At 34.4% G+C, this 20,529-nt stretch overlaps 1 protein-coding gene across 1 annotated transcript in view; it reads left to right on the top strand.

The window, feature by feature from the left end:
* LOC108687667 (BTB/POZ domain-containing protein KCTD1) overlaps positions 1 to 20,012 on the top strand; it is a 26,036-nt gene extending 6,024 nt beyond the window's left edge. The window contains exons 2-5 of the mRNA XM_018193570.1: positions 7,227 to 7,313; positions 7,844 to 8,047; positions 18,563 to 18,768; positions 19,370 to 20,012. Coding sequence (XP_018049059.1) covers positions 7,285 to 7,313; positions 7,844 to 8,047; positions 18,563 to 18,768; positions 19,370 to 19,869 — 939 coding nt within the window. The 5' untranslated portion in view covers positions 7,227 to 7,284 and the 3' untranslated portion in view covers positions 19,870 to 20,012. The remainder of the gene's footprint in view (positions 1 to 7,226; positions 7,314 to 7,843; positions 8,048 to 18,562; positions 18,769 to 19,369) is intronic.
* Positions 20,013 to 20,529: the final 517 nt, after the last annotated feature.

Here is a 20,529-nt window from a genome sequence, read left to right as displayed (position 1 = left end):
GAGAGAGAGAGAGAGAGAGAGAGAGAGAGAGAGAGAGAGAGAGAGAGAGAGAGAGGCGGGAGAGAGAGATTTACACCGCGGCTGGTATACGCGCTTCTCGAATGTATATCCTTTGCGTGTCTTGTACCCACCCGATGAAATATTATAAAAAGCTCGGGCGAACGTATAATATTCGACAAGATAAAAACGCCCACGGTGCGTATGACGATGCATTTAGCATCTTGATTCTTATATCGATGAATGATATATGAATTATATCTAAAATGTACACGAAGAATTGCGATCGGGAGAACCAACGGATTTATTTATTTCCGTAAACATCAAATAACGAAGAAATGAATGCGATGATATTCTACGCTCATGGAATTCGTCTAATTATTTCGCTCATTGCAAATGTGTTTTACATTTTTTTCAGCGAATCCTCGCGGAACAAGTTTCACAAGCTTATTGCTGACCCGGAAATAGAATTGAGTACGCATGTTATAGGAGATGAATGTAAGATACGATTCGATAAAAACATATTGTCAACAGCGAACATAAGTTCAATAGCGTTCGACTGCAATTTTCCTAACTAACTCTGAAAATGCTTACACATGCTTGTAAACAGCGAGAAAAGTGCTAAATACCAAGCAATTATCGTTTGGAAAACGACAGTTGCGTCGCTAACGATCGTTAAAGCCTCTACAAGGCAATAAGTGGCCGTGCATTGAAACAAGTATGCATAATTTTGCGGGTAATGATTCTCTAGTAACCGGGAACTATTCACGTCTGTCTATCGCCTGTATCCGACAAGTGACGTTCCGATAATGAAGTACCAGGTGGTAAATATGGGAGTAACGAAAAGGACGCGCGGGAACAACAGCGGCGCAACGTTCCAACTGAAAACCTTAACAAGGCACACACAATCGCGCGGCTTGCAGCATGACGACCACCGTTATACGAGTAGCATCCGATTGGGATAGCAATTAATATTATAAAAGCTTTCTCCGGCAACCATCGTGCGATTATTCGTTGAATCCACCGTTCAAACGGCTTTCAACATATTAGCGATAATTATACTAAATTTCCGCGAGGCAATTCACGGTAATCAATATAACGACATAAAAGTACAAAAAATTTTAAGTGCAAATAAACATGACTGGGAGAGATGAAAAGACGGAATATAAATAATGAAAGGTAATGCATGCGAAGCCATTAATACAGATATTATTTATTGGTAAAATTCATGATTACTTGTCTCAACTCTCTGTGCTATCACTTAACTGATTCTCACTTAATGGAACAGATTATTCAAAATTAAAATTTATTGAAGATAAAATATACATCGTTTTCTGCGTCGATTCCTAGTGCCCACTTTGTTTTATGTTATTATTCTTTTAATTTTGGGAAATCCTTTCATCATGATTATTTTAGATTATTTCTATTAATAAATACAATTCGACACAAAACGCATTCTTCGATTTATGCTAAAATTCAAAACAATTAAAAACAAACCATAGCCTAAACATTAAATATTAATACATTAAACATTTTATTTCAATACTGTTTTATGTACGTCATGTTATATAATATAAATTATTATTATCGGCTACATGTTGGATAAAACATCACAATATGAATATTTATCGAATTGATCCGTGTATTTCAATTTATTTAGTTTTAATGTATTTATGAAAAAAGTATTATGTTTCTTCTTTATTCTATATAACATGCCATAGAATAAATATTGTTAAATGCTAATTAAAAAGTTGCAAAGTACAGATTGTACCGCGTCATTGAAACAGAAACAACATTGTGTTACAAATGCATTCTGTACAATATTTATCTTGAGAGATTAAGTAACGGAGATGATGAGCGTCACGACAGTTTAAAATCGCCAACGAAGTTGTTAATCGCCGCGAATAAATGAACCGATCCATCAATCAACTGAATTACGGTAGCTTAATGCACTTATCAGAATGCCACGAGTCTTGAGAGTAGATATAACTACTATGTAGCCAATCAAGGAGGGAAAGGTGAAAACGTAGATCCATTGTTCAATCCATTGTGATTTAATGCTTGTTTCTTCAACAAATAGAAAAGTTCCGAGCAACTATCTAAACAATCTCTTAATCGCTACGCTCATTACAAATTACGTTAGAACTTAAGTTTTGGTATAATAATATGAATTTATAGATTATTAAGAGTTTGTTAGAGATTATTAAATAGAAAGTATTCATGTTATACAAAGTGCGGCTGAGCAAAGCTATAAGTAAGATGTTGTTACAAAACATGATAGATTAGCCTTACGAAATGTAGCGACGAATGAGAACTGAATAAGCACGTGCTTTCGTATAAAGAGTAGTATTCTTAAAAAGCATTTCCATGTCACTGTATTGTACATTATGTCATTAACATTTGTCAGAGTTTTCTTTACAGAGTAAAATTTTTACAATAATCTTTCCAATTCTATAAAAATAATAAAAAATATTTCATCAAATGATGCAACTCCAATCTTCGGTATAAAACATTTCGAGTATTTGGTAGTCTCTATTATTTTGCTCTCTTCATGAAAAAAGAAAACTTGATATTTTAGAACTTGCATCTATTACGATTCTCAATTATGCATGTTCTCAATTTTCACGGGAATGCAATATTGCCTGAGCCAGTTTCTTTTGTTTACATTTGTGTTTGTGTCAAAGTACGTATGTACAATGTATTCCTTGAAAATATAGACGTATCTATAAACAATCTATAGACAAGTACAATATATGCATTTATTTATATTATGTTAGTACTGAAATGTCAGATTTAAATTCATTTGATTTAATCGTATTTGAAACCTTGACATACCGGCCTACATATACAAATATCACAATACAAATACAGTAGATATCTTAGTAAATTAAAGCCTCCATGGAATACAGATAAAATTGCTCCAAAAATAAAAATTTCTAAATAAAGAGATTGGATTGATAATTTCTAAAATTTATTCGCAATATCGTATTATTTCGAGAAAATCAATGTACTAGCTGGTGCAAAGATTACGTTCTCTAGATTATGACGTTAATAACATTGCGGTTCGAACGTTCGTATGCGCTCGCAAATGGATCCATTACAAATATTATTCAGAGAGAGCCGATCTGACTGGCCCTCATAATGAAATCACCAGAGGGAAATCCAGTCGACTGGTCTAAATGAATTCACATGTATCATTTCATCACTTTGTGGTTTCGTCTGATGTCTCTGTTATTTTAGCTTTGTACCCGCACGAATATAAACAGACAAGATTTTCAAAAAGATCGATAGAAATGGTTTTAATAATTAAAATTTATCATTCGCATATATATATAGAAAAGTCCAATATTTTGCCTCAAATGTTAGTTCACGTATAATGTAATATTTTGCCCAACGAAATTTCCTGGCCAAATAAACTGTTTTCCAAATAAATAGATGAAAAATGACGCGTATTCCTCTCTCGTACGTGTGCTTTACATATGTACAAGCTTACATCATATATGTTTATTTTTAAGTTATTTCAAATTATTTAATCTAACGTAATTAAAAAAAATTTTTCTATCACTTGTGACTCGCGAATATGTTAATTCTTATATTTGTTAAATTTGTTCGAAATTTATTCTGTGTAATTTTTCTAATTTATGTGAGCTTTTTAAACAAAATTTCAACAAAATGTTTCTCTTATAGTTGGCTCATTTTCACGTCTATTGGCAGACTTTCCCGATGATACATCGTCGCCCGATGTAACAGATCGCTTTCAAATTTGCATACGCCGACGTCCTCGGGCCATTGAACGTCCACGTAAAGTTAATAGTGCTCTTCTTCTGTGCACGACATCGTGCACGCGCGCGTCCTTAGCGCGTGTTAGCCGCCTCGCCGTATCCTCGGGCTGTGATCACCTTAACGCGAATTTATACGTTTTGCAGCGTGTGTCGGTGGTCGGTCGGTCGGTCGCTCGCTCGTGCGTACACATATCAGAATTGTATCTGGGTAAAAGGCTCCGATGGCCTCGGGTAATAACGCGGATGTCGTTACAGACGACGTCGCGTCTCGCATCATCTTACCTGTCTCTTCTTCACCATCCTTTCTAATTTGACGTTAGAGAAGCGACGACGTTGCATCTTCACGCCCGGTGAAACGCTTTTCGCCTTCGTGACGTCGGACGCGTGCCTGCCAATGTGAACTACCACTTGCAGCTTGTATTTCTACATGCAGTCTGTATCTTACGGTATTATTAAGATCAGATGGATCCATTGGACATTAGAATCCAAATAACCAGGCAGGTTTTGTTTCACGAAAGAGGATGTAAAAAAAAGACCAATTTCTGTTCAAAAAGATGTAAGTAAAAGAAATAATGTTTTTTGTAAATTTTTTGTAGACCTGAATACAATAAAATTAAAAATTTTTGGAATTTAGAGAACACTTCGAAAATTGAGCAAGAATATTAAAATTTAGATAAATATATAATGCTCAATTTTTGAAGAGTTCCCTACGAACTGTTTAATCATTTTATCGTATTTAGGAAGTCAAAAAAAAAAATTTTTCCTTTTATTTACATCTTCCAAAATTAGCCCCTTTTTAACATTTTCCTTTTGAATATCTCAATCGCAGATATTCGTGCTGTCCGTTTGAAAATTATTCTAATACGTTATACGTATAATGTCACATTAACAAGAAAGTCGTATTAGTCCGCAGACAGTCGTACAGATAGTACATTATAATTGTGTAGCCTCTGTTCCATCTATCTTTATCCGTGCGGATACCCGTTGGCGCATGCGGATGTATGCATGCAATAAAACTATCTGCGTATGAGATACAATTGGCTCGAGGCATCGCCACGTCGCAGTGGACGTTATCGCGGATATCATTACGACATTCGTCCTGATGGTTTCCATATTCCGGGATTTCTTCGAATGCGCAATCTTGAAAATTTCTTTTCACACTCAATGTGCCAGATTCGCTTCAGTCGAGATCATATAAACGTTTTAAATATTAATCTTACTACGAAATGTATGAGTGTGCTGCAACGTGTCGAATTATTTACGTAAATTGTTTGTTACGTAAATACTAATTTCTGTATTGAATTAATTGTCGATTTTACGCATGTAATTATGCATAATGATAAGCGAGTGGCTTCAGTACGTCGACCGTAATGTACATTCGTACACCGACCAATCGCCCCGAGGTACTCAAACGACCATGATGATCATCGCCATTGTTATAGCTATATCGTGCTTCGGATTCTTCTTTCGTCGACGCTGCCGGTTATTTCAACGTTGTATTATGAGTATACCTGAATCAAAACTATATCCCATCCGCTCTCATATATTGATATAAAATTCAATATATTTTTCTATTGTTTTCTTTCTTCGTTTACGTTCGTGTATCGCCAAATTAAATGATTTAAAGATACATAAGCAAACAAAAAAATACAAAAAGTAGATCCAATACGAAATTGATACAGTTTCCTGGAAGAAGCAAATATACAGTAAAATAATTCAAATGGTCAAAAAGAAGAAAATAATAACATTACCCCTTCCGTTGCCTTTTCTAATCCAATAACGTTATCGTTCGATTTTTCATCTCGCCCGCATCTGACATTCAAACACGGAGAATATGATTGAAGTGCCGTCAAAACCCATTAATTTCACCGCAATACCGTCAATGCGCGATCATCGAGGACGACACGTGTTTCCACGCGAGAGCGCGACAATGATCGATCTCTCATCGACGCTAAAGATCACAACAATAACGCGAATTAATCCCGTACGCAAGTATTCGTTCCTATACTCGTAAATGCATAGCTCCACATAAATCTCTCGATTAGCCCGCGGCAGCAGCGCGGCCGTGATGGCCGTTGTTGCTCCGTCCACCTTCGTCGACTCCACACCATCTTTTACTCTACTCTTTTACCCGATGTCCGACTTGCGACGACCGCCGCGCCGCGCCGCGCCGGTTCCCCACCTTCGCAGCTTCGAGCAGAAGAGAGGCATCGGGCGCATCGCTCGGCGACCTCTCGCAGCGCGGCTGAGAAAAGGCGCTGCATCGCATTTCGCGGCGTCTCCCGCGGCGATGCACCGCAACGATGCGGACTGATGTGGGCGAGGGTGGGTGGGTGGAGGAGAAAACCGGTACCCCCTCACGTGCCGTGTCTTCTGACCATCGCGAATTCTTCGCCGGACGGTGGAAAACGAGTATACCGCGACGACTAAACGCGTCCCTTCTTCCCGTCTTGAGTCTCACAATTGTTACGAGATGCACACCGAGATTTTACGCGCGCGGACGAAAAAAAATTGAGATAAAATCGAAATAGATCCATATTTCGATATTGAATTGTAATTGGGGTCGATCATAACAAGTTATAGAAAAACATATATGTTAAGATAAATATTGAATTATTTAACCAAGATACGATATTTAAAAAGCTCAAAAAATAGATATCTTTTTTATTATACAAGCAGCAGTCTGATGGAAAAAGTATAAGTTATGTTGAAATTATAAACTTTGAATTTGTTTTTATTATTTCTTGTTGATTCCTTTTTACAGCGCGGATCCTCTTGGTCGCAAAAACCATGTATTACACTATGCAAAGCAGGCCTCTGGATAATAGCTAACATAATGTGTTGGCCTTTCATGAGCACGTAGTAATGAAAATTCGAGGGGGGAGGGGGGAAGAGGGAGAGGAGAGAGGGTGCCTCTCTAACTCGTGAACCAAACTGACCAACCCTTTCCACTGAAAGCGCGCTTAAAAGAATACCGTTGGACCGCCGGTACCTAGCGCCCACCAAATATTGTTTCGCCGTTAATTGCCTTATTAATGCATATGAGAATTTCGCGTTAATGTTCCAAGCTCTCAGTCGATTCAGCATTGCCGATGTTTGATCAAAAACAATAGCTCGTTAAACTAGTGTTATCGTCGTCCACGACCAGCCGTGAGGATCGATACGTTAAATCGACACCTACGTTACGCTTAAAAGGTATAAGCGTTGAACACATAACGAAAATTTCATACAATCGGCTCTAATTTCTGATAAATGTTACATGAAAGCCTTCAATCGAAACATAATTCCACATAAAGGGAAAACAAAGAAACTAAAGATATATATTAATTTATATTAATTACATTGAAAAATGGCTTGTGCGTACGTTTTTACATTTAACTTGTAAAATTTATATTTAACTTTTATTGATAATGCATACAACTAATATTCATATGTTTTTCATTTCAGACGGAAATGTGAGGCCGATGGGAAGGAGGCGAAGGCGGAGCTGACGGCGCAACGCAATATGTTCCCTAGCGCTCAAATTAAAATGAGGTAAATAAGTCTACATCCGAGTTCCAATATAAGTCGTCCCAGAATAGTTCATTTGAGAAAGAATTATATAACTCAGTAAAATTCTCTCTCCGTAAGCGTCATTTAATTTCATACATCGTAAATCACAACGTCGACGATTTCATAGCTCATAGTTCGCCTTCGTTTGATTAGCTTCCTGGTCGTGCTTAGAGTTGCATATAAAATTATATAGAATGTAGCACAAGAACTCACGCAATATGAAATATAACAGAGCCAATTACTTAATTTATAATAGCTATGTATAGCTTTTCTATAAAATGTACGTATCAAAGGTAGAAATATATTAAGTCTGCAGTTAACAATTAATAAATAGAAAAAGTTTTATATTGCTATTCTGAGATTTTTAAATAATGATAGCACAAAAAATGGAAATTTTCTTCGATTTTTATTCAATTGCGACGTGATATGCAAAATTTTCTGCGAGAAATTCTGATTAGCAAGCTGTAATCTTAGCATGTCTAATATCAAAAGTGTTTTTCTTTGTTTTTTAGATTGCTGTCGCCAAGCAGTTCGCCGGCCACCTCGCCCACGATGTCGAATTCCTCGTCGCCAACACCACCGACGCCGGCGGCCCCGGCTTACAATCAGAAGATGACCGGTATTCCTTGCGTAGCGGCCGCTTCAAGGTATACTGCACCGGTTCACATCGACGTCGGCGGCACAATATACACATCCTCCCTCGAGACTTTAACGAAGTAAGAATACGTTCATTTAAAAAATTCTTAACAATCATCCGGGTCGAGAATAAAACGACGCATTTCCGCACCTTAATAAGTGCCATAAAAATTTAATTTCTATCATTAAGAAGCATTAAATGTCAACGATTCAAGACTGAGATTTACAAATGGAATAATTTATGCCGTTGATTCTTATTAGGACTTTGTATACATATTTCGAAGAAAAGCGTGTTACTTTTAGAAATTATATATGGAAAAGACGATTTTGCTAAAATATCTAAAAATTTAATTAAGTATAGATCCGAAAATAATTTTGTTAGATCAAATTATATCAACGTCACTTTAACTTCAAGCAAGACATAAAATTCTCTCTCTCTCTCTCTCTCTCTCTCTCTCTCTCTCTCTCTCTCTCTCTCTCTCTCGGCTTGAGAGAGCGAGAGAGAAGAGGCGAGTTTTCAGTTTCACTTTCTAAATCTGAATCAGTGGATAATCAATGCCAAGTATGCCACTAGTAATCAATTAAATATGAAATTTTTAACCTAACTAATCTTTATTATATGATCTAACTAACTTTGTATTGTGCTTCAAATTCAATGAATATGATTTTAAAAGATTGAAATTAATTACATGCAAATATCAATATTTTAGTTACATAATGCTCAAACATTCTTCCTTTTTTAGTTGAACTTTACTGATTATCAGTGCCAAGTGAGTAATTAATAACTATTCACAGATTCAAATTTAAAGAGTAAAGTCAAAGTAACGTTGATGCAATCGAGTCTTAGATTATCAAAATCAGTAGGTCGCTCAAATTGGTTGCTAGAATGTCAAAACTTTTTGCTGCATTACTCATTATGTTGGAAATTCCTATATAATTATTTCGATAATGTAACAAAATTATTTAGATTTTGTACAGCTAAATTTTTAGCTTCAGTAGAATTATTCTTTCCATGTATATATTTAGAAAAATATTTTCCGTCATAACAAAAAGAAGACAATGAATCGAGTTATATATTAGGAACGGATATCTTTCGAGCCTTCCGCGAAAGCACAGAGTGTAACTTTTAAACAACATGAAGAAATTCTAGCGAGTGAGAGAGTAGAAAGGGAGCGTGATGTCCGGATCGCGGAAACGTGACCATCGACAACGCTCCAGGATGTTCGTACGGGCAATATCTCTGAGAACATATCGTCCGCAATCAGGCACACCGTTACTGTGCCCGGCAGTGTCCAAAGGCTATTTGCGATATGCCCGTGCACTTTATGCATAAAAGAGACGTAACGTGAAAGCACAACTGCGCTTTGCTTATAGAGAGGATTTTAATCTCCTCAAAGTATCACCCCGCAGATATCCTCTTTGCCCTGGTAAGAAAAATCTAAGAGTATTATGCTCCGCATTCCAACTATTAATAGTATAAAATAAATCTCTGACACTAAGAGTAAAATCTAATGATATACTAATGTACAATTAAATTAAAAATCGTATATGAACATAATTAGATTTTAATGATCAGTGCGAATATTATATATTACTCACAACATTAAATTTTTTATTATCTATTCTTCTCTTTCCTTTAATCATTCTTCTCTACCTTGTCAAGAAAAATAAATTAATAATCGTTAAATTATTTAAATTTAATAGTATCATACGTTTCACTTATACATAATAAATTAGATTTTAAATTATATAAACGGCAACGATTTAATGGCTATTGGACATGATATCTAAATTGCTAAATGTCACCGCAACCTCATGATCTTCGTTTCGAGTAATGCTTGTTACGTGAGCTTAATACGGTATTTTCGATGCGAGTGAATATCCAGCGCGTTTAGCGACGAGGAAAATCGTTCCTTTCACAAGGAGATCACGAGTGCACGACGTCAGACTACAGTATACGTAGGTACAGCATCAGTAAACTACGATAAATGCGTTCGTGAGAAAGCTGATCATAATTGACAGGTGGTCTTATCGTTCGTCTCGTTAACTGAATAGGTAATGAGTTCTGACTTGTTGCGAAGATGTTTCTATCGAGACTATCCATAATAAATGAGCGAGAAAATCGTGATGGATGTACTCGTACTCCCTCGTATTGTCAAACTTCTTATCAAATAATTCAAGTAAAAAAACAAATACAAAGAAAATTACAAAAAAATTTATCTTAAAAATATATGTAAAGAATATTAAAGTCAAAATAAAATAAATAAAATTTATTTAATCTATAATTTGTAGTATCGTGTAATATATTTTGTAAGATATACGCCAAAAATAATAATTGTTAAACAAGCACTGAATTGATTACATGACAAAATTAATATAACACATTTTTCATTCTATTAGAAATTATTAAAATGCTACTTTTGATTTAAAATATTTCTTTACCTTTAATATACATATTATTAATGTAATTTAAGAGATATTATTATATGACTTTTTCTTGTTCAAAAATTTATTTTTAACAGGTAAACTTTTAAATTTAAGAATTTTGTACTGTTTTTTTTTAATGTCCAAATAAGAATTAGCAAATAATTTTATATTCTTCAAAAAAATAATAACGAAAAAGAATTTCAAAACAAACAGTAGCATTATAATAATTTCTAAGTAAAAAAAGATAATTATATTAATTTCGTCATGTAATCAATTTAATGCTTATTTAACGATGACGAGTCATTTTTGACGTAATAGCTATCTTATAATGAAATAGTTCGAAAATCGTTAGATCGGCAAGCAACTAAACTGAGCTAAAACTAACAACAGTATGCGATAGGTAAATTTACACGCGATGCATGGATTATCGTTAGTCGAGTTAGTGGAGCGCAGGTCCGTTTTCTATGAACCGTTACGACGCGCATCGCGAACACACTCGTGATTTAATCTGTGAAAATGTCGATAGGATAAGTGTCGCCGACGTATCGAGCAAGAGTGCAAAATGAATATCACGTAAAATCGACAACTTGCCCGCCCCGCTCCACCATCTCCATCGTCACACTTCGTTGCACCTTCCTCCCTCATTACACGATGTGACCTTATTGCTTTGTCGAAAGTATCAGCCGATACTGGCTCGGCTGCGTCGTGCGTCGTGCGTCATAAATAAGAATATCGCGCAAACATATATCAACATGACAACAACGGTATCATTTGACAACGTGTTTCTAGCAAAAAAATTAATTTAAACATGTTCTAATTTCTTTTATTCGTGCTAATTCTATTTATAATCAGGTTTTCGAATGGCAAGTCCACTTTAGATGATTTATAATTCGCGACTAGTTTCAGACAGAAATTCAGAACAGAATTCTATTCATAATATTGCGTGTCGTATAATATAGAAACATTTGAAGAAGTAAAATGCACTATATATATAGAAAATATATATATCACTGATATATATCTACATATATTTTCTATATTATATGTGTATTTTATTTCTTCAAAAAAAAGTGCTTTCGATGCAATATTATAATATGCAATATTATAAATAGAATTCTATTCCAAATTTGGTCATGAATTATACAATATTTAAAATGGACTTTATGATTTACGCTAGTGACTATCATCATTCTTTCCGTTCAAATGAATCATAAATTTGATTAACGAAATGACACGAGTTTCCACTTCGTTTACATCGATAATGAAATATCATCAACATCACAAAAATCATGCACAGACTACCATCTGACAAAGCAGATTTGCAACCTCTATATTATGCAATTCTGTTTTGCGTTTGACAATCATCGCGTCACATTGCTTGCACCCATTAGCATGTGTATTTAATTATCCTCATAACGGAATAAGCGCATCGATCGGAGCTTTCCCTCGCATTAAAACGATATTAAAATTGTTTCACAAGAGAGACCATATATTTCACCGTGATATATTACTCAGTAACTGATTTACAGCAGCTACATCGCTGTCATTTAATATTGACGCAGTTTACAATTAGGATTCCTAGCGCTGTAGCTAATGCTTATACACCGGCTGGCTAACGATGTGCTCTAGAATCATGCGACAAGAAGATAACAATAATAAATACGATGCGAAATGATTGCCGGAAGACATGTCCTCGAACTAAAGTAATAATCCACCAGTCATTCTAAGGAAACTTGAAATGGTTGAACAATTATAAGAGATGTCTAACATTAACATATATAATGAACAAAACAAAAAATTCAACAAAAGTTCCGGAAAATAAGTATACAATGAACAAAAGTCAGCGGAATTTCTTGAAAAGCATGCATTTTTTAGAAAAATGTTTCGGATAAAAGTTGTTGGATTTAAAAAGATCTATTTACTGATCTTATCAGTTTAATCTTAAGTGGCGTCGCTAAATCGCGTCAAATCAAATCGATTTTTTTTTTAACTAAAACCTCTATTTTTTTATTCCATATTGTTATAGTTTATTTCGAGAATTCTTTAAACTATAACAAAATTATTTCGTTAAGCACTTTTCGAGTTATAAGGCTTAAAGATTACAGTATTACCTGAATCATATTAGCATTAATTATCTAAGGTATAATTATCTAATTGATGGTTAAACCTTCTAAATGTCGTTTAATCATGATCTTGATATTATATATCAAGAACAAGGCCTTTGAAGTTGTTACTCTTATTAAAAATGAAAATAAGAGGAACAACTTCTAAAAACCTTGATCTTGATATATGATGTCAATATCATCCTGAACGACAGATTCAATTTGAATCATTAAATTTTGAACTCTTAGAAGATGTTATTGATGCCTTTCCATGTAAAAAATTGATTCTACATATGTATATAACATATGTATATATTAAATATCGCTCATTTGTTACGACAGAAAACAAAATTTTCTAGAAAATAAATTTAAATATTTTGAATTATTTTAAAATTATATTAAGATTTTATAATTTTGATGTAGTAACTAATAATAAAGAAATACAAGTATATACTTTTAAAGTTTTTTTCTTTATGTTACCGTTTCTTTTTTATGAGCAACTAAAAATGATGACTCTTTAGTTATATTATTGTTGTAGCAATTAAATTATCTAAAGAATCAATTTCAAATGAAAAGGCATCAACGACGCTTTCCGTACAATAAGATTACATTGATGTTCTTAGATAATGATAAGAATTTATTTTCCTTTTACTTTTATCGAAGCGAACATTTCCTCAAGTTGATTTCGATCTTCTGTCACCAAGAGAAAAAAATTCCGATTAATTAAGGGATGTAGAATATTGGTTAAGTATATAATACACATATATTCTAAAACGCGGTATAAGTAATTAAATATTCATGATTCATTTGCATTAATAAACGCAACGGATAGAATAGTTTCTATTAGACTGCGCATATTTAGGTGCCTCGTTTATACGACGTTATAGATGAAGTAAACAAGTCAATATAATGCACACGGATAATAAATTCATGCTGCTGATTAATTTAGTTCAATTGTCGGTGTATAATCGGCAATTTCAAAATAACGCCAAACGTTTATTATCCCGTAACAACCCACCAACCTAGCACGATGTTAATTAGTAAATGTCTATTTATGCGATAACTACAGGTTTGTATACCGAAAATGTGATATTCATTAACTTGTTTTTACTTAATATATAAAAATATGTATGATTTCATTTTTCGAAACAGAAAGAGCAATTCTTGCACTGTATATTACACGCGTTTAAAAATTTATTAACGCTATTTTGGTTCTATCTTGGTTTGTTGTGATTATATTATTTATGTTTTCTTACATTATTACTTTTCCAAATAGATAATTCAAGTTTAAAAAATATTTAGCCGAAACGGTTTTATGCTGTACAAATGAACGTTATTAACATTAAATATACGTTTATTAAACCGTTGAAGTGTCTCATAAAAGCTTATTTTAAACTAGTGTAAAAACATTTAATAGATTACAAATGTCTTATAAACATTTTAGTATAAACATTTTGAATAATTTAAAAACATAAAAAAAAATTTTCAACATTTATTTTTCAGTTTATACGTTTATTACACAATTTCTAACGTTTATTTTGTAAATTTTGAACGTAATACTGTTGCTTGGATTTGTCGCTTAATCAATCTGTCAGTTGTTTAAATCAAATCTTAGTAAATTATGTTTTAGACCAATTATCCTGCAATCAAAATAATATTTTAATATTATTTTATTTTAAATAATATTTTAACAAAACATATCCGACAATAATTATTTATTTAAATTTAATATTTAAAACAATTTAATATTAAGTAATTAATCGATAAAATATTATTCTAAACATTGTCACATCTTTTTAAGTTTTCCTTCGAAAATTTTATAACAAAAATATATTATTAAATTTAAATATAGATAATATCATGATTTTTGAATGAATCACTTTACTAATTGAATTTCAATTATGAAATCCATAATTACTTTTTTAATCATCATGTACAATCCTTAGTTCGTAATGTAACTATTTCGGACTCTTAAGGCGGACTCCACGTGCCTTGTGAAAGATTAATCGTTGCGTATCGCATTTTCTACCAAGCGTTTACAGGAATGACGTAATAGTCGATCATTAGTCCACGCTTCCGGTATCACATAATCCCTAAAACATCGTCGATCATCCTGCCGGTTGAGAAGGCTGTACAAGGCCTCGAGGGTATCCCATGGTGAAGTACCAAGTCGTCATTTCCTCGCCCTCTAGTCGGACACATGCAATTTAGTGGAATATAACGGAATGTCTCGACGGACACCGCCCGTCTCGTTCTCAAACTCACACGTATCTCCGCATATGCGTCAGCCACATATGAGCGCATTCGCTTAGCCTTATTTTCGTTCATAAAGTACGATTTATTGCGCAAGATTTCAGACTGGTGAAAACACTTCTATATACAACAATCTTTTTAGTCACTAAAAAAGTTCAGATAATTAAATGAAAACAAGGATAAATATTTTATTTGTATAAATCGAAATTTTTAATTGTTAATTAAAAATCTTCATATATCACATTAAAATTTTGTTAAAATAAAATTTATTTTATTAAATATTTATCAGAAATATCTTCTTATTTTTCTATAGCTAGAGGAGAAAAGTAACACGGGTAAGTTGTAACACTTATAAAAAAACGTTATAAACAAAAATGCAAGTGTAAGGAAGACAGAAGTTTGTAATAAATATATTATAAACTTCTATTTCTTTCTTTATATTTTTGTATTTTGTTTATAACATTTTTTTATATAAGTATTACAATTTACCTGTGTTACTTTTGACCCCAGTCTACGTAATTAATTTACCATGGTTTAATAAGTCTCCAAAATTAAATCTCGTGACGAATCTTTGAGGAAAAATCAATTCGAAATTTGTCGAGGAATAACTAATAAAATGCACACAACTTCAAATATATTCTATACATCAGAAAGCAGAGCGGAATCTGAGTGATGTGAGCCGATCGTTTAGCGTTTTCCCATAGCGAACGGATCTGACCCGGGATCGGACCTCGGTTGGTCGGTGGGCCCAAGAAATCGCCGCGGGTAATCACGGTGCTCGTCCTCCGCCCCCGGTACCGTTTCCTCCCTCGCTATCACCCCTCTTCAGTCGTTCAGACCTCCACAAACAACGATGGCCCTTGGCCTACGAGCGCACATATCTTATTCTCGCTTCTTTTGACGATATCACGTTCGCACTTTCTCTCTTATTTTCTGTTTCTTAATACAAGTTATTCCGTCCGTTTTCTTTATAAGCATACTTGTTACATCTTTGTTGAAAAAATAAAACACAAAGTTAAAAGATTTTGAAAATCAAAAGTAAATTAATTCTATATAGAGAGAAATTTATATAAATTGATATAATATTTTTGATTGTGTCTCGATTTCTCAAGAATTTCCTAGTTCATTATTGCATTTAAAGTGTTTCAATCTAATACAAAAAAATGTTCGGAAATTGTCTCGCATAATAGATGAAAGAAAAAAAGAGATATAATAATATTCATTTAAATAGTAGAGAGTATACCATTTTCACGTCTTCACTGGCCGAAATTACAGTGTGAATTTTAATTTACCCGCGGCAATTGCAGCGAAGAAAGAGAAGAGATTTGTTCACCGAGGAAGAGTGAAGTTTCCCTTACAATAACTCGCTTCGATATTCTATAGAAAATTAACTATACCGTATAAAATTTCGCGCAGGCTTTGAGGTAAAATCCAGCGATTTTCATTTCCCCATTCTAACAGCGATTCTCTCTCTATCCCCTTACACCAAAGTATCAGTGGGAAGTCGATAGAAAACGAGGGAGAAAGAGAAAGAAAAAGGGCGAAGGATGAAAAGAGGGAATAAGATAGAGATAGAGAGAGAGAGGGGGGAGAGAGAGAGAGAGAGAGAGAGAGAGAGAGAGAAAGAGAGAGAGAGTCTCCATATATGTATATACCTTTGTATCTACCCCGCGGTGTCTTCTCTCTTCCTCGCTGAAGTCAGATCGCCCACAGGCTCCATGAGGCCGTCGTTATTATATGTTATCGCCATGGAAGGTATGGGAACCGGCCTGAGGGGGTACCAGGTACCTACCTCGGTATTTCCCCCTCGTTGTGCCATAACGCACAACGACGAGATACACAGAGAGGAGAACCGATCTCCCTCTCTCGTCGCATCGCGGTCCTTACAGTCAACTATGCCTTCTTCCAACCATCTTTTTCTCTATTACGTCCCGCCCGTCCCGTTTCTCTCCTTCCATCTCGTCCTTTTCCCAGATCATTCGTCTATTATATGCTAAATTACGACCTTCGGCGGTGCATGCAGAACACGGCATCGCTCACGGCACGTCCGAGAACACATGCGAACAAATGCCGTAGAACTGATTGACACGAATTCCATAAGTGTGATTTGTTTACGAGGTCGTGGTATTATTAACCTTTGCTACAGACAACAATCCATGATTTTTCAAATTTTTCGAATTTTTACGGTATAACAATCTTTTACATGTGTATCGAGAATTTTTTGACTTTATATAAAAATTATGTCAAATATTATCGAAGAAATAAGAAATTTATCATTTTTCATCATTAGTCTTAGAATGAACGCTAAAAAAACCAAGCGAAATTAATAAAGTGAAATATTATAAGACAAAATAATTTCTCACTAAATTGACATAAGAACCAAATTAGATGTCCATTTAAGAAAATTACACAGAGGGGAGGGATCAGAAATAATATACGTTTTTCCTCGGAAACGTATAATTATGATTTTCCATAATAATCCAAATAATCAAATCCTTAAGACACTTAATTAAATTCATCTCGCTATAAAAAAGAATAAGAATTATAATTTTTCCTTGTCAGAGCCTGTCTTTTCTATAATTTCATAGCTTTAATTTATAGCGAGATTAAATGCGTAACGAAACGTTACATTATTCTTATTATCTTCGAGATGTAATTGCGAAGCATGGAAGGGATATCGTAACGGCAACGATAGAGCGCAAAGATGTAGTAAGAAGATTAGCTGCAGCCTACTTTGAACGATGCAGCATTCGCGAACATGTTGTGAAACGCGTTCGAAAATGTCACGGGCACTTTCTAAAGAAGCCGGAAAAAGTGATACATACGGTGCATGGACTTGCTACTTTGAGAAGCATATACACACGTGCATCTACATATCTGCTAAAGTAGATTTCATGTGCGTATCTTATGCTGTCTTTACGATCCTACCGTTCTGTTCTCGTTCACGCGTAACAAATTCTCGTTTCAATTCTTCTCTATATTTCTTTTCTATTTCGTTGTTTTCTTTCAATAATGAACGACTTTTTTAATTAAACTGAATTAAATTGAAACCTTCCGATAAATGATCGGCTAATGGATTTTATTAATGGTTGAATTTTTTTCTGATTGGAAATGTCATTTTCGTTTTACATTTGCGTTTTTATCCATGAAGATATTCAATTCCTATTTTTCGAATATTTCATATATTCAGATTTTTTTTTAAATATTTACTTTAAAAAAATCTGAATATTTATTTTAAAAGATCTAAATATATATGTATTTTTGGTTTAAGAAGGCGTTTAATCAATTTATTTAAGATAACGTTATCATGATTCACTTCTCGAGCTCTCATAATAACCATAACTTACTGCTTAATTCGATCTTAAAAATTTAATTCAGTCAGTGCGTCGAGTCGGAATTTATTAAATGAACAGCTGCTTGTACGCAACCATCAATCGCGAAAACAACACGCAGCTACCTGAAACGGTTTTTGGCAGGTGACCAAAGTGTCAGCACCTGCCCAACACTTAGTTAGTTGTTAGTTGATAGAAAATAATTTTCATGACATTAAATATGCAATCCGTATACCGAACTCTTATAACTTCGGATATCAGATCAATTTTTATAAATAATGAATTATCAATTATGATTACATATGCAATAGTTACGTAACAATTTCGAAGTTGAAGTCTCATGAATCAAACACGATAATACTTTCTCGAAATTTTCTCATACGCACTTTCAATCACTGATTAATGCTTATGAGTCATAAAAGTTACAACTTTCACACATGACAATCTTATTAAAAAAAAAAAATCTTGTGATTTTTTTCAGATATCCGGAATCCAGGCTAGCAAAATTGTTTAACGGCAGCATCCCCATCGTTTTGGACTCTCTAAAACAACACTACTTCATCGATAGAGACGGCGGCATGTTCCGGCACATATTGAATTTTATGCGAAATTCTCGGCTGCTGATACCCGACAACTTTGCCGACCTAGATTTGCTGCTGGAGGAAGCACGTTACTTCGATATTGCGCGTAAATTTCGTTAATTTCATTTCTTGTGCTTTTTTTACTTCAACATCCGTAATTGAAATGTTTACGTGCAAGAAAAATACGGAAACCACACATTTCAATCGCATGATAAAAACAAAGATGATGAATTTACCTTTCATTCTTAATATAAATTGCGATATATCATTTCTCTTCTATAATAATCTCTTAACCGACTTCCGAACTGTCTATGCAATGCTCAACTATAATAGAATAGTAATAACAAACTCTAAAGTAGTCGTTTACTCGATTGCTGGAATAATACAGAATTCTGACTACTTAAAAAATGAGATAATGAAATATACTCCCTCAGGACACTAATCAGTATGTACATTTCGTTTCGAGAAAAATCGCATTTTATGTGCAAAATTTCCTCAAACATTTTAATAATTTATTAAACCCATTTATAACCAAAGAAGACTACAATATTGTCAATAGAGATGAAATCTTCTGAGCTCCCACGACTTAATTATCAATATTGCAAACTACCATTATTTGCGAAATCATTATTTTTTTTTCAAAACAAGATCATTTTGTCACATTAAAACATTCTCCTCGAATGTAACACATCTTTTTTTTATTTCAGCTATGTGCAGGCAATTAGAGCAGATGAAGAAGGAGCGCATAAAGAACGGTTCAACAACAATGACTACAACTTCGCCAAGTCCCCCGCCTTCTGGTCAGCTCGGTGGTCGTGGCACTGCCTGCACTACCGCGCCTTGCAATCGTGATTCTGAGAAAATGCGCGGCAATGATGGGAACTGCAACTACGAATGCGTAGCATTGCACGTGAGTCCAGATCTGGGCGAGCGGGTGATGCTGTCAGGAGGACGGGCGCTGCTAGACGAGGTGTTTCCGGAAACGACACAGGCGGTGATCGATGCGCGATCCGGCGTTGCTTGGCATCAACAGGATGCCCGTCATGTCATACGGTTTCCACTAAACGGTTATTGCAAATTGAACTCCGTTCAGGCGATCACCAGACTGCTGAATGCCGGTTTCCGGGTAGTGGCAAGCAACGGCGGTGGCGTAGAAGGCCAGCAATTCTCGGAGTACCTGTTTGTCAGGCAAGCCATCAACACTTGACGGAGCATGGCGCATCAGCGCAAAACGATCTCCAAGTCGATCCGCTGCCTGCAACGTGACTACGACTTAGAGTGAGTGCAACTGTCCAGGAGAACACCTCAAGACTGCATCGCGGATATTTTGGTTATTCTAACAAAACAGAGCGGGGCATCTCGGTACAAGAATAGAAGTCTGCCAATCGCAACTGCTGTTTGATGCTGAAATATTTATAATAATATGAAGATCTCGAAACGTGAATTAAAGTCACTCAACACTATATCTCGAATCATGAAAAAGTGAATAAGTGAATAAAAGAGTGCGAATGAGTTTTGTAATTTACATCAATTTACATTTGTTTTACAAACTAACTTTGTCAAACAACAACGTCTCGTTTGTATATACACGTAAGTTACAAGAATTATTTGCATGTATTATAGTCTGAATCTGAAATAATTGACATTGAAGGCGCTTAATCGATTATTTTAATAATAAAATAATCATAAAACTATTAATATGCAAATTTCAAGTAAAACTCGTTACATTCTGACGGTATACTAGTAAATTTAATAATCAGCATAAAATTTCAAAAATGTACTAAAAAATAGATTTTTTAGTAACAAATTTGAAAACAATTAAAGTCAATGTATTTTAGAATATCAAAAATATTTAACGTAAAAAATA

This window comes from Atta colombica, unplaced genomic scaffold, assembly GCF_001594045.1.
Source record: "Atta colombica isolate Treedump-2 unplaced genomic scaffold, Acol1.0 scaffold210, whole genome shotgun sequence".
Classification (NCBI taxonomy): Eukaryota; Metazoa; Arthropoda; class Insecta; order Hymenoptera; family Formicidae; genus Atta; species Atta colombica.
The sequence above is the reverse complement of the archived record's forward strand: the minus strand, read 5'-3'. Positions and strand labels throughout refer to the sequence as shown.